The sequence below is a fragment of the Lepidochelys kempii genome, chromosome 2, assembly GCF_965140285.1.
Source record: "Lepidochelys kempii isolate rLepKem1 chromosome 2, rLepKem1.hap1, whole genome shotgun sequence".
Taxonomy (NCBI): domain Eukaryota; kingdom Metazoa; phylum Chordata; order Testudines; family Cheloniidae; genus Lepidochelys; species Lepidochelys kempii.
The window spans coordinates 572,887-587,876 of NC_136381.1; the positions used below are offsets into that span (position 1 = coordinate 572,887).

General features: G+C 52.5%; 1 protein-coding gene across 29 annotated transcripts in view; it reads right to left on the reverse strand.

Moving 5' to 3' along the window:
• SCRIB (scribble planar cell polarity protein) overlaps window positions 1-14,990 on the reverse strand; it is a 239,190-nt gene that overhangs the window by 177,190 nt on the left and 47,010 nt on the right. For 28 of the 29 annotated variants that reach the window (XR_013635276.1, XM_078851365.1, XM_078851361.1 and 25 more), the window contains exons 11-16: window positions 12,211-12,374; window positions 11,426-11,550; window positions 10,122-10,247; window positions 8,899-9,132; window positions 8,156-8,470; window positions 5,818-5,880 (exon numbers count right to left, since the gene is read on the reverse strand). Coding sequence is in view for 28 of the 29 variants with exons in the window: in XM_078851365.1 (XP_078707491.1) it covers window positions 5,818-5,880; window positions 8,156-8,470; window positions 8,899-9,132; window positions 10,122-10,247; window positions 11,426-11,550; window positions 12,211-12,374 (1,027 nt within the window). In the remaining variant the exon portion in view is untranslated. The remainder of the gene's footprint in view (window positions 1-5,817; window positions 5,881-8,155; window positions 8,471-8,898; window positions 9,133-10,121; window positions 10,248-11,425; window positions 11,551-12,210; window positions 12,375-14,990) is intronic. The other variant, XM_078851362.1, reaches the window with a different exon arrangement.

Sequence of the window (14,990 nt, forward strand, 5' to 3'; positions counted from 1 at the left end):
TATATATTTCCTCTCAAATACTCTACCACTGCTCCCTGGCCCTCCTGTATCACAACAGCAAGAGAGATTAACCACTGCAACAGACTCCCAAGGGAAGTGGTGGATTCTTCATCTCTTGAAGCCTTCAAATCCAGACTGGATGCTTCTCTGGAAGCTGCTTTAGTCAAACACAAATCATTAGGCTCAATACAGAAGTAACTGAGTGAAATTCTCTGTCCCGTATTATACTTTCAGGCCTTTAAAAAAAAAAAAAAAAAAATCTATGAACCAACCCCCCTTTCAGGTGGACTGAAGATTTGTATCCCCAAGTTCTCCAAAACGGGCAGCATCCTCCACAGGCCTGTAGGTCCTACTGGGCAGACACCAGAGGTACAACTCCGCCCTAGGGATCCAGACAAAGGGGGCATGGGAAGTCTGGTCCAAGGAGGGGAATTTATAACTGTGGTGCCCACATGGGGCTTGCACTTTGGCACGAGGGGATTATTTGTATCCAGAGTGACATTTCTGAGCTATCCTTGCAGGAAGACAGGTAAGATTATTTTTAAAGGGGGGAATGATTATTGGCTTTTTCTCTTCTTCTGATTCAAAAACACCAGATGGTATTTTGTTTCAATTCACCTTCACTCAGATGCTGAAAGTGGAGAATCTTGGCCCTCAGGTGCATGTGTCAGGGAGCTCTGAGCCTGCGCGAACAGAGAGTTTGAACGGAAATTGTCTAGCAGCTTTAGCTACAGCAGGAGATTCCCAGCATGTTCTCTGTAGCTCACCTTGTGCTATTGGGAAAGCCTCCTCTAGGAATAAGGAAGCTTGCCAGGCTCCTCCCAGCCGCACAGCAAACACTGCTAGTTCTCAGCTCTGTCCTTAGTGAGGAGAGTGCTATGGGACAGTTCCAGATGGGTGACCAGGAGCCCCCCACACACCTGGCCTTGACAGCAAACACTCTCTCATACCCCTTTCTCCTCGGGTTTTGGTCTCCAGATTAAGAAGCCTGAGTCAGTTACACAGACTTCGGTGGAGCACCCAGCTGCCATTCTCAGTCCAGACACGCTCTGTGGACCTTTTTTATTTCTGAGATGACATCTCTGAAACAGAGCAGCCTCACCACTTAGAAGAGCAATATCTTGCCCTTCAGTTCCTCACAAACAGCCTGTCGCGCAGCAGGGCAGCATCAGCTCCAAGAAACAGCTGTGGAAACGGAAACAAAGAGAGGGGAAGGGACTTGCCCAAGGTCTCAGAACTGGGTCAAAGCCAGAAGCAGAATCCGTATCTGACATGTAGTCTTGTGCTTTAACCACACACCATCCTTCCTGTAGTGGCAGAGTTCTACGAAACTGGGTTCCAGCTCCATAAGACACAGAAGTCTAGGTTAGATGGGGCCCCCAGCAGTTCTTCTGTTTCTCTTTGGTCTCAGATGCCTACCTAGACCCAACAGTTGTCTCCATGGAGGTGGAGGTAGATATCCATAGACATGGACTCCTGAGGCCACATGGTCTTTGGCCTGGATTAAAAGGAACCTCCAGCAGGTCATTCCTGACTGTGAAAACCGGATGAGTGGAGGGGCAGGGGAGGCTGCAGCACTGTCTTCTATCTCTGCTCATAACTTTCCTTCCTAGGCTGGAATTACATTTTGTTGGAGAGCTTGTGCAGACATGGCTTGGCATTTCTAGAGCACAAGACAGAGAACAAACCTCACACAACTGCAGCACTAGTTCAGCGTGGGCCAGAGGGAGAAGAGGCTGGGACTGGGCTGTACATGCTCTGCAGGAAGAGGGAGAAGCCATGCTGGCACCTTCTGTTCGGGGGAGGACAGCTGCCTCTCCAGGATGCTCTGGGGCTTCACACTCCCACTGGCCCTGTTGTTCCTGCATTTCCCTGAGGCTGCCACAGCTCTCTGGTGAAGGCCTCAGTGCTCAGCCAGGCCTGTTACCTACTGCAATAGGCTGTGACTGAGATTGTCCTCACACCCACCTGTGAGCACCAATTGGGGCAGAACACAACTATTCATCCCCTGGGATCACTTCCCAGGGAGGTGACCTTCTCAGATGCTAGACAGGATCCTTAAGGCCCTGGCTGCTCTGGGAGTTGCTCTCATCCACCCACTGGGATGCTCCTGCTCCTGGGGCTGAACATGCCAAGAGAGGTGGCTGAAGACCTTCCTTTCTGGGATTCACTCCCATTGGCAGTTCCAGCAGAGCCAAGGCTGGTGCCCCACAAGGTATCGGGCCAGGCACATGGGGCTCATGTCCAAATTTGGTTTTGCTTTCTCTGGACTTTCCAGGTGCAGATGCTAGAACTGTGACCCACACACTGGAGGACTGCAGCCATTGGTGAGTCCTGGCCTGGCCCGGCCCAGCCCTGCAGATACAAAACCACTGTTTCCTGCTGGACCCCAAGGACCCCCATGAGCCCACGCACGATCAGTGCATCTGTTTACACAGTAGTTTCCCTAGGGACACAACTTTTGGCTGAAGGCGAGTCCCACCCAGACCAGCTACAGCCATCAACCACCTGCTCTGAACCTAAGAATTTCCGTCCTCTGGAAGTTACACTGTCCCACCCCCAGCCTGGTGCTGCTCCTTATTGCACACTGGGCCAAGAGAACATGGGGCCCCATAAGCAGGGGAAACATCTCAAGACAGCTATTCCCAGAAGGGGGAAAGGGAGCAGCTCAGGACCCTAACCCGCTCCTTCCCCCAGCCACTGCCTACCCTGCACAGTACCCCTTAGTGACTTTCACAAGTTCCAGGGACTTAGCCCAGTCCCACACTACATCCAGCCAGGACCCAGGCACTTTCATCAGTTATGCATGTTCAGTGTAAGCACCAGCCTCAGATGGAAAACATGAGGCCAGAGGAGGAGCCGAAGAGGGCCGAGGGGAGCTCCCCTGGAGAAGACAGCCCTGAGCCTGGACTGATCTTATGCTGCCTTCTGACACCAAGATGTGCCAGGTCCTCAGGAGGCTCATGGAGGCAGCAGCAAGGGACTGCTCTGTACACAGCCACACAGATGGGGACAGGAAGCCCTAAGCCTGGGACAAGCGGGCACAAAACAGGAGGGACGAGAAGAGCAGAGCAAAGGGATAGTCAGGCTCAATAGCATGGAAAGCCTCCTGGGCTGGCAGTGAAATGGATCACAAAAGGGATTTGTCTCCCTTGATGGAGGGGGAAGGTGGGCCCCATCACCAGGGGAAGCATCTCACACAGGCGGAACACATTGCTAATGGAAGAGCAAGAGCTCCTTTACACAAGCCATTTAAACTGGACTGGACAGAACCGTGCAGAATACAATGTAGGGACCAGCCCTGCCCTGGGCCCAAGACAGGGAGGATTTGGGGAAACAACAACCAAATGGGACTGAAGAATCCGTCTGGAACAAAGTAGTTTATGTGCTGAACAACCGAGCACAGACCAACAGCTGACTGTGGGGGCTTCCTGGATTCTGTGCCAGCCAGAGAAAAAGATAACCCCTGGGGTAATGCATAGAAATCCTTGCCCCTCCCATTAGGAGTCATGCCTATATATGGGGCTTCTTCCTTGCACAGGACCTCACTTGAGCCCCACAGGCGGAGTCCATGAGCCAGGGGAACATCCCTGCACACAGCACCCTTCAGGTCAGAGCACGTGCCCATTACTGGTGCCAAGAGAAAACCTGGCCCAAGAACACCTGCTGAACAGTGTGTTCACGCCCTGCTCCAGCAGCCTCACCCTGAAGACACAGGCAATACCCAGTGGTGATGTCCTGGCATTCAGTGCCTCATGCCGCTCTTGAAGCTCCCACCTGCGATTTCACCATAAGACCTGCTTCTGCACTCCGTGCTCACTTATTTAGTGATCCCGGCGCCCTGGGCTCCATTCGCTAGTAAGAAGGTTGGTTTTTCTAGCTGACAGTACTGCCAAGTCCATGGGGCCTGAGCACCTCACCATCTCCAGAGTGGGTGTGCTACACCCCCTCAGGCAGAGGGAGAGAAAGCAGAGCTGGGATTTCCTGGGCTCTTACATCTTCAGCAGCAGAAGACACTCCGAGCCTGGAGCTCAGTGTCAAACAGCAGGAAGGAAGGGCATTGAACCCGATAAGAGAGGAGGGGAGCACCCAAGCTTTACTCAACAGTGGGAGTATGTCTACATTGCAATAAAAGACTCACAGCTGGCCTGGGTCAGCTGACTCGGACTCAGGCTGTGGGGCTATAAAACTGCAATGTACACATTCAAGTACGGGCTGCAGTCGAGTTCTAGGGCCCTCCTGTCCATTGTGGGGTTTCGGGCTGAAGCCCAAGCCCGAGCATCTACACTGCAATTTTATAGCCCCATGAGTCTGAGACAGCTGACCCAAGCCAGCCATGGCTGTGCTGAAGGTCTTTTATCACAGTGTAAACGTACCTGAGTGACAGGGAGGGATGTATTGTCAGAGCTTCCTCATCTGATGTGAATGTCCTTCAGCACTCCAGAGCCATGGAGACATTCTTGGGATACACAGAGAGGAGAACTGCTCAGAATCATCGAGCCTGCATTCTTCCCAAGGCCCAACATCTCTCCAACATTTCCACAGAAAGAGCAGACCTTTCCTAACTCCGCTCCAAGAAACTCCTGCTCCTGTACCAGACGGAGAGGCCTGGCTATCAAGCACAGGGGAGGGAGCAGACAGGGAAGTTTAAGGACACACTCTTGCATCAGCAGCAATGCCAGGAGTCTGGTACAGCACATGCTAGACGAGATGCAGAGATCATCATTACAGCTGAAGCATTCTGGGTGCGAGCATTCAGTGCTGACAACATGGTCTGGCTGTCAGTAGTTCAGATGGCACCCATCTCATTTCTGTACTCTGCCAGCTCCCAGCAGACCAAAGTGCCCCCTGAGTGGGAATGGAGCAATAGGGCTGATGGCAGGAGACATTCCAACAGCAGAGGCTGCGTATGTCACCTGGAAAATCAGGAAGAAACCTCCTCCTTCCCAGCCGCGGAGCTGGCTCCACTGCAGAGTGGCAGCGAGAGGGTGAGACTCCCCTGGACTCAAGGAACAGGACAAGCCCACTCAGGTAACGGTCAGAAAGTACATAGACAGAGTGAGCCCTGGTAGCGAGAGGCAGAAGCTTGATCTGTGACACAGATGGGGCTCTGGAAAATTCCAGTGAGTTTGGAAGGCAGAGAAAATATCCCTCTGCTGTCACCTGCTGCAAAAGTGACTCTTACAGCTGCTTTCAGAATCTCCTTTGAAACATCACGAAGTCCTGAAGAGGGGCAGAAGAAGAGAGGACATTTCCATAGTGCTTTTGAGAGCTTCCCTTAAACTGCCCTGAGAATGAGTCACTGGACCACACGGTCACTTGGGCTGGGAGACACTTGCTCCAATCCCCACACCTACTGCACCACGCAGGCTCCTGAGTTACAGCCTCACCGTAGGGTACAAGCAGTCATTCCAAGCCCTTGTGCTCAGACACCACCTCCAACAGATTTCGCTGCTGCCTTAAAGCCCCCTTCACAAAAGGGGTGCTTCTTGCTCTCCCGCTCCCCACGCACCTGACTAGCTCCCCTCTTCCTCAGTGCAAGCAGGGATTGAACTCTCAACCTGCACAGGGTTCCTAAACGTCTCCCACCTCTCCCCAGATCTGCTGCAGCCATTCTCACCTCAGTTATGGAAAGGCAGGGAAGGAGGGGAAAGATGGGGAAGAAACAATCATTGTGCATTTGTTATTTGTCAGGTCCAGAAGCCACTTGTCCCAGACAGAGCAGAATTCCCCCTGCAACAATGACTCAGACTGGGAAGCAAATCAAGCAGGTGGGATGATTTCTGGCAGAGAGAGAACAGCAGGAATGGTACAGACCTCTTCCTCCTCAATGCGAGCAGGCTCAATCAGCAGATTATTGGCTTGATCAAACGACACCCCCTGTTAGGACAGGAACCAGCAAAGAGGCATGCGGATTAGTGGAGCAAAAACCAAACCCACCACCATTACCACCACCACCACCACCCGACTGCACACCGCCAAGAGACAGGCCCTGCCACACAGCATGGGGATAGATCTCCTCTCCCACACCACTCACCACACAGAGCACCAGACAGGGCCACCTCCCCTGTGGTCAGAGCACTGAGAATGCCAATCCTGCTAGGCCAGACTCATAGAACTCCATGCCCTGGGACCACATTGTTTGTGCTTGGCACTTAGGATCTGAACTCCAGCCTCACGAGCTGAACATTACTTGCCATTATGAACCCTGTTGTGCCCCATCCAGGAAGAATGAAGGATTGAATGATACAGAAGAGAGGAGAGAAGGGCCCTGTAGCACCACCCAGCTGCTGCACACAGGGGACAGAGGCTACCCCACAATCTCACCATGCAACCCTCCTGGAGAAAAGGCTCCAGCACAACAGCCCTTCCTGCCAAAGGCCACAAGTGTCCTGCTCCCACGTCCATCATCAGTACACAGAAGACCTCTAGTACGAGACCCCTCGGGATTTCCCTAGGGCACCAGTTTTCATGCCAGAAACTCTAGGTCATGATTCACTCCCACCTCCACACTGCCCTGCCTCCTCTCTGCCTGTCCAACACACGCACACACCCCCACCCCTCACCTGCAGTTCCCCATGGACACAGCACTCACATCCCCACTCCAGGATTGAAGCTCAGAGAAGAGGTCAGGCCTGCAAGTCTGCCTTGCTGGAAAAGGCATCTGACCCAATCCCTTGAGAAGGGCAGCTCCTAGTAGAGGCCTTGCAACCATCAGCAGCACAGATCTGACCATGGGGAGATGCAGAAGCTGCGGCACTGGTGCCTGCATGATCTTCATTGGGCTTTACCTACAGGAGTGGGCCCTAAGCCCACGGTGCCAGGCTGGAAGAAGCCTTCTTGGTCCAGGCCATTTTCCAGGTAACAACTGAACTCGGAGGCAGGGAGGGCCAGAGCCAGCTTTGCACACTCCTGATACACATCTCTCGTTTTCAGCTCGGAGCGTCTCACATGGCAAGGGGCCTGTGTGCTGGGTACCACGGCAGCCCCAGGGGAGCAGGCAAAAAGGGAGGCCCCAACATCAACCAAAGATGCTGAGTGCATGAAAACCTCCCTCACTTTGGTCAGGGAGCCTCTCCAGCCCCACAGGGGACAGAGGGCCTCCTAGCCTGAATAGGACCATAAGCTTCAACCCAGCACCTTATACCAGCTCCAAGGCACAGCTTGGGGGGGAGGGGGCACGGCAATTCCACAATGGAGACTACACCACATCATAACCCTAATTCTCTCCCAGCTTGATATGCCTCACAACATAGCCACCAACTCCAAACCCACTTCCAGCTGACACCACAGATCATCCCAGTTACCTCATTAGCCACACACCACACATCTCCATGATAACCCATGAACACCATTCTCTCGACAAATGTTCCCGTAAGTGCCTGCCCAAGCGTGTTAGCTCCACTCAGAGCTGGGCAGATACCCTCCCACCTCTCCAACTGCTAGCGGGGCAAACATGAGCAGGATGGTGCTCCATGGTACGTGGTAGGGCAGTGCCCTCAGAGCAGCACTGGGCCTGCTGTGTGAAGTGAATGCAGAGTACAATTCTCCTAGTGCACACAGTGCTTGTGCCACTCGAATGCATCCCCACCCTGAAGACTCGGGAGTAGCACAGCTCCTCAGGACAAGGGAGACCAATGTGCTACTCTGCAGCCACTACCCATTCCTTCCACAGGGGGCACTTCTGTGCAACAGGCTGGGAGCCAGCACCCAGAGCAAGTATGACAGATCTGCCCAGAAAGAGAGCTCACCCCAGTGCAGAAGAGAAGCAGCACCCACAGAGCTGGGAGGAGAAAACCTGTCTCAGGTTGGGGACGAGGATGACTCTCACAGCATGGAACACATCCTACAGCAATGGGTGAGACATACTGTCTGGACGGAAGACAGGGAGGAGAGTCTGGGAAGCTGGCAAGGTTACAAACCAGCAGCACTGACCCCAAGACAAGCCCAGCTCTTCCACCCACAGCACAGTGTCTCCTGAAGTCTCTCTTCTCAGGTTTTCTCTTCAGCACCATGTGGGCCTGGCAGCTCAAAGCACTGCCATTTCGGGGCTCTGGATACCCACCCTCTGCCACCCAGAAGCTGGATAGGCAGAAAGGCAGCTCAGAGAGCAGCAGGGAGTTCCCAGCTTGTGCAGCACCCCCCAAGGCCCTACCTTGACTGACGGCTGCGTGGACAAGGCTCCGTTCTTCATATCATCCTTGTCCCAGGCCTCCTCCTGCTCCTCAGGCTCTGCATTGTTATTGCAGCCCACCAGCTCCTCCTCCTCAGGGACCCTGTCACTGTTCAGCCCCTGCAGGAGCGCCACCACTGCCTCTGGCTTGGGCAGCTTGGTGATCTTAAAGTGTTTCTTATAGTGCGGTGTGTCCTTGCGGATCAGCCGCTGCTTCTCCACTGGGAACGGGCGGTCTTCATCCTCTTCCTCATCCTCGCTCCGGATCAGAGTGTCCTCAGCAAAATGCACTGTGGGCTACAATGACAAAGACCCATGAATGGCTGTGAGCCTCAGACAACAGCTGGACCTGGGGGCAAAGGATTGACAGCTGCTGGTCTGCAATGCCAACCTAATCAGGGCTGGGCCCTGCACACAGGCCGGAGGAACAGACCAAGGCCTGCTCTTCTGACACTGTTCAGGGCAGGTCCAGGAGCAACATCCAGAGCAGCTTCCACCACACTCAGCTCCACGACCCTGCCAGCACCCCTGTTCCCCTGACCTTCCACCCATACCTCACTTCCATGGCCTCTGCCTGTGCCCACCTGCTCTGCAAACATTCAGGTTCTATCCCACCTCCCATTCCCATCCATGCCTCCAGCCATCTCCCTGCTGTTCTGCCTCTGGGAGATCTCCAGACAGGCCCCATCAGGATCCTCCACAAAACAACCCAGAGCAGCTCCTACCTCATTGTACTCCACTTCCAGCTCCTCCTCTTGACCAGCCACTGCCTCCACCTCTTGCTCTTCTTCAGCTCCAGACTTCGCCTCATTCTCCAGCTCCTGTGATTTGGGCACTTGCCCATTCAGCCTGTCTCCCCCTCCCCCCTCCTCCTCTTCCTCCCTGAAGTTGGCAGAGACAGTGCTGTTGGAGACATGCGAGTCCTCGCTGCGATTGGACATGGCACTCAGCCTCTTCTCCTGTGGGAGAGGGACAGTGAGAACTGAGGCAAAAGCCAAAGGGGCACACAGGAAGGTGGAATGGGACCAACACCGAGTGCTGCAGACCCTGGCCCAGCAGGATCCCAACTGCTTCAGTGGGCTGCCCAGCCTCATCTGTGCCACTCCCTAGCTCACTCCATCCCAACTTGTGGCACAGCCAGCCTGGTACTTATCAGCACAGAGTGCGGTCACCAGTGTTACACCTGGGAGGCAAGACTTTGGTAGGGAACTCAGCAGCTAGCAGCTGCAGAACAGTGCATTGTCACTCATTTGGGGATGACCAGGGTACGACTGGGAGCTCTCTGTATGGAGCGAAGGGAAAGCCATTACAAGCGTATTACTACGGCTCCTTCCCCGCTGAGGGGGCCGCATTATCCCCAGGACAAAGGAACACAGACAGAATGACTCAGAAGGGCAGTGATTCACACAAAGGTCACAGAGCAATCCAGTCAGGGTCAGAGCCAGGGGCAACTCCCGAGTTGCCTGATGCCAAGTCCTGTGCCCAAAACTGCCCTAAGAATGCATCACTTTGCACACAGGCTGTCAAGGTCCTGCTCTGCCTTGGCCCAGCCCACATGCAAGCTGACCTCCTTTGGCCTTCCTCATACTATGCCAATGGTGCCAGTTTTCATGCCCACTTTTTTCCTTGTCCCTCTCTTGCTGCCCCCTCTGCATGGGACTCCCACACTACGTCAGTGCACCAGGATTCCACGTGCTCTTCCTTTCAGTGCCTCCTAACAATTCCCTCCTTTGGCCAAGCCTGCAGACATTGCTGCCCCACCGCAGAAAAATGCTGCACCACCCCCCGCACTGTCAATCCAATAAAGCCCCAACTCCAGAGCTCCCACACTACTGGCTCTGATCTCTGCAGGGGTCAACTACTGCTCAGCTGGTGCAATTAAAGGTGCATGCCAGAGAGCTCTGCAACTTTCTGGTCTGGTCCCGCTCTCTGTGCGGGGAGCACTCACCTCTGAGTTTGGAGAATCCAGGTCCACATCAGGCTTCGCAGAATATACCTCATTGCGCCGAACTTCGATCACTTTCTTCATGACCTTCAGCTCACTAGGGTGAGGAGTTGCTCTGCGCTGCAGGCCCTGCCAGGGAAAGAGAGCATCAGAGCAGATGAGCCAGTGCACAGAGCCTCTAGACCTTTTGACTACACATCAGCTTATCCTCACACTTTGCCAACAAAGAATGCCAAACCTGGAGCTGGCCCCAACCCAGGGGGAGATGCAGCCTCAACTATGCCCCACCTCACTGCCACTGGGCTGAATACTGCCCCCCACCTCTAATTCTGTGCTATGGTGAGCAGGAGCCCTGAGGGGAGAATACAGGTAGATTCCCCTTAATCTCTCTGGTATTCCTTTAGTGCATGCTACAGTCTCCTGCATCTCAGCAGTGCCAATGGCACTTATTGAGTGGATCTGTCCCAAAGCAACAGGCAAGAGAACAGCATTTCAAACAATAGAACATGGTGGTAGAAAACCACAAACACTCATGGGGCTGAAGGCCCTAGGGACTCCCAGAGCAGGCCCAGCACCGGGACTTGCTCTAACCTCTTTTTATTACAAGGGGCTAGATTCCAGACCAATGACTCTCCCTCTGCTAAAGTCAGAAGTCCTGCTGGATGCTCTAGCATCACAGACAGGTCGCTGTGGCCTCCACCATGCCTCACCACTCTAGAGTTTGGAGTAAAATAACTGGCCATGTTTCTCTGTGACTTCACCTAGGGCTGTAAAAGCTGAGTGACTGAAACACAGTCATGGGATACAGGGTTTTCCCCTCCAGTGCATTAGTGCCCAAGTCAGGGGGACTGTCTGTCCAGATCAAGAGGCTGAGGACTGGGAGCAGTGCAGTGGGACTGCAGGGACTGAAAGCCACTGCCATGGGATGACTATTTGGTGAACCTTTTTGAAGTGAGTTAGTAGCAACAGTTCTATTCCTCATATACAGGTGTCCGGAATGCAACCCTCTACAGGCCCCTTATTGGCAGCTGCTGCTCTTACGCCTGCAAGCCCTCATGCTGTACATGTCTCTGGAGTGGACGACCTGGCACAGAGACTAGTTCCCCTGAGCCTGGATGGCGTCCCCATTCTGGGACACAAGGGCTGGAGAATATGCAGCTCATACCACACCCCATACCATATCCCTTGGGGAGGGAGAGGCAGCTCTGGGCAGACACATTGCTCCTTGCCCTGCAGAAGTCTCCAGAACACATTTCCATAGGAAGCTGGCAAGGCCCTGAACAACCCACCATGCCTGTTTCTCTTACTCTCTTCTCAGCTCCAGCCTCCTCGTCATCATCAGCTTTGGGCTCGTCCAAAAACTGAATCACACTGACCCGGTTCAAGTTGGTGTCTGTCCAACTTTCATCCACGCTGTTCTGCAGGAGATTCTCTGCAGAGAAAGAGGATAAAGAGAGCCGGCTCCTGAGCGACGAGGACTGGGGGCCTGGGTGAGACACACTTCCTACTGACAAGGCCATCTCTATCAGAGAGCACCCCCATAGCCACCAAGCGGCAGGGGCTTTAGAGAGAGAACTGTTGCCAGGGTCCTGTCACCCCTTCAGTGGTCCCTGACAGGGTTGCATGACACTTGGCAACCTCTACAAGGGGCCATGAAGGATCCAGCTCCAGCGCTGGGTAGGAAGAGAGGAAGCTGTGATGCTTGTATAGCACAGAGCAGACAGAGCAGCCTCTGGTTCAGCAGCAAAAGGGAATGGTTAGCTAAAGGGAGCTGATGCCACCTGCTGAAGAGGCAGTTTCACAGCTTTAGCATTCTCCAACTTGGGGAGATCCCCCATGTCACCAGCTGGGAGCCCAGGCCTGTTACATCAACTGCAATAACCACATGAACAGAGACTAGTCCAAGGGCGGTGAAGAGGAGACATCTGGGAACAGGAACCGAGAGACACACACCAGGGGAGAGGGCAACAATGGAATCTTGGCCTCACATCTCAGAGAGAAGAGAAAGGACAGCCCTTCTCCACAGGACTATCTCCCTATTCTCCAGAGGAGGCAAGGCACCATGGAGAAGCACTCACATGGGGCATCTTACCTAGACTGGGAGACGGCTGCTGGGGCAGCAGGTAACAGGTGAGAACCTTTTCACCCGTCTTATCATCTTCTGTCTGGAATTTCAGCATGGGCTGGGATTGGTTCTCTGCAAGCCACAGGGCCTTCAGGTTGAGATTTGTCAGGGCAAAGGGCAAATTCTGCAGCCTGTATGAGAAAAATGGCTGATGAGACCCCCATTAGCTTAGAAGGAACATCCACTGGACCCTTGAATTCCTCCACTTGCATCAAGTTAGGATGGAGCAAACCCTGAGGCAGGGCCTCTCTCCCCAGGGTTGAATCTCTCTCATGATGGAGACTCCACGCAGCTCTTGCCAGACTGTTCTGCAGTATAACTGTCCTCCCACAGCCTTCCACCACCACACTGTCAGCTCTATGACTGTGGGTAAAAGAGGGGCACTTGTATTCTAACCACCCAGGGCTCACTCCCAGCCTGCATGTGGAATTTGTCTGGAAAATGGGAAGGAAACCCCATTGATCTGCACAAGGGAAAAGGAGACTCTGCCCCAGGCCAATCAAGTTCCTGAAAACTCCTGGCAAGCAGAGCGTCTAACCAATCCAAGACCTATGCACTTCCCGCTGCAGGACTCCAATCAGGCAGTGCCAGGAGATCATACTTAAGACTATGTTTTAATCATGGTTATTTTTTAGTAAAAGTCATGGACAGGTCAAAGGCAGTAAACAAAAATTCATGACCTATGACCTGTCCATGACTTGTACTATATATCCCTGACTAAATCTTGGGGGAAGAGGGCAGCCTAGAGGGGACCACGGGTGCTCTCGGGGGGGGAGGGGGGGAGCCCAGACCCCCGCTGATACTCGGGGGGGGCGGGGGAGGAAAGGGGGGTGTTGGCAGTGCTGGTAGGCTCCCTACTCGGCTCCACGCAACTCCCTGGAAACAGCGACATGTCTCTCCCGCGGCTCCTATGCAGAGGCACAGCCAGGAAGCTCTGCACGCTGCCCCCGAGCGCCAGCTACACCAGGGAATTGCAGCAAATGGAAGATGTGGGAGCAGCACCTGTGGGCAGAGGCAGCATGCAGAGCCGCCTGACCATGCCTCTGCTTAGGAGCCGAGGGAGGAACATGTCACTGCTTCTGGGGAGCCCCCCCAAAGTAAGCGCCGCCCAGAGCCCTCAACCCAACCTCCCGACCTGAGCCCCCTCCCACACCCAAACTCCTGCTGCTGCTGAGGAAGGGGGACGTGGTGGCCCAAGACTGCCCCAGCAACAGCTAGTGTGGCTGGCCCAGGGGCTGCCTGAGCTACTCAGGAGGCCCCCAGGGCAACTGCACTGGCTCTGCAGAAGTCACAAAGATCCCACAAAGTCATGGAATCCATGACAAACTCTCAGCCTTCGTCATCGTGCAACATGACAACGGGCTGCTCTAACAGAGGAGGAAAAAGTGGCATCTCGAAGCTCTGGTACCCATCAAATCCCTTTCAAGGTGCAGGATTTTGCTGTAAAGCCGGAAAGCAGACAGCAGAAATTCCACTCTGACCCCGAGCCTGCAGAGACTCTATGGTCGCTGTCACTTGTTCTCACTGTGTGTGTTACAACAGCACTCAGAGTACCAGACAGTGCAAGGTAAATATAGCCAGGTCATGATCTAACAGAACATGGTACCAACCAGGAATATGTATATTTGGAACTTTAAAAGGGCCAATTTTCTAAAGCTTAAAGGAACTATTGGCTGACTGGGAATTTAAGTGGGAAGTGTTAACAAAAACTGAGAATTGTTCAAGGACATGCTATTCCATACCCTAAAAACCACACTTTTACAGACATAAAAAAAGTTACAGATGGCAAGAAGCCATCCTGGTTAAAAAGATATATGGAAGTGGTGATAAAACAATTTTTAGGGCTGTTAAGCGATTTAAAAAATTAATCGTGATTAATCGCGTTGTTAAATAATAAAAAAAATACCATTTAAACAAACATGTTTGGATATTTTCTACATTTTCAAATATATTGATTTAAATTACAACACAGAATACGAAGGGTACAGTGCTCACATTATATTTATTGATTGCAAACATTTGCACTGTAAAAAACAAAAGAAATTGTATTTTTCAATTAACCTAATACAAGTACTGTAGTGCAATCTCTATCATGAAAGTTGAACTTACAAATGTACAATTATGTACAAAAAATAACTGCATTCAAAAATAAACCAATGTAAAACTTTAGAGCCTATAAGTCCACACAGTCCTACTTCTTTTTCAGCCAATCGCTCAAACAAGTTTGTTTACATTTGCAGGAGAAAATGCTGCCCACTTCTTGTTTACAATGTCACCTGAAAGTGAGAACATTCATTCACATGGCACTGATTCATATGTCCCTGTTCAACTACCATTCCAGAGGACATCGTTCTGCTCGATAACTATCCAAAGCAGTGGAGACTGACACACATTCATTTTCATCATCTGAGTCAGATGCCACCAGCAGAAAGTTGACTTTCTTTTTTGGTGATTCGAGTTCTGTAGTTTTCACATTGGAGTGCTGCTTTTTTAAGACTTCTGAAAGCATGCTCCACTCCTCAATCCTCTCAGTTTTTGGAAGATACTTCAGATCCTTAAATCTTGGGTCGAGTGCTGTAGCTATCTTTAGAAATCTCACATTGATACCTTCTTTGCATTTTGTCAAATCTGCAGTGAAAGTGTTCTTAAAACGAACAACATGCTGGGTCATCATCTGAGACTGCTATAACATGAAATATATGGCAGAATGCGGGTTAAACAGAGCAGGAGACATACAATTCTTCCCC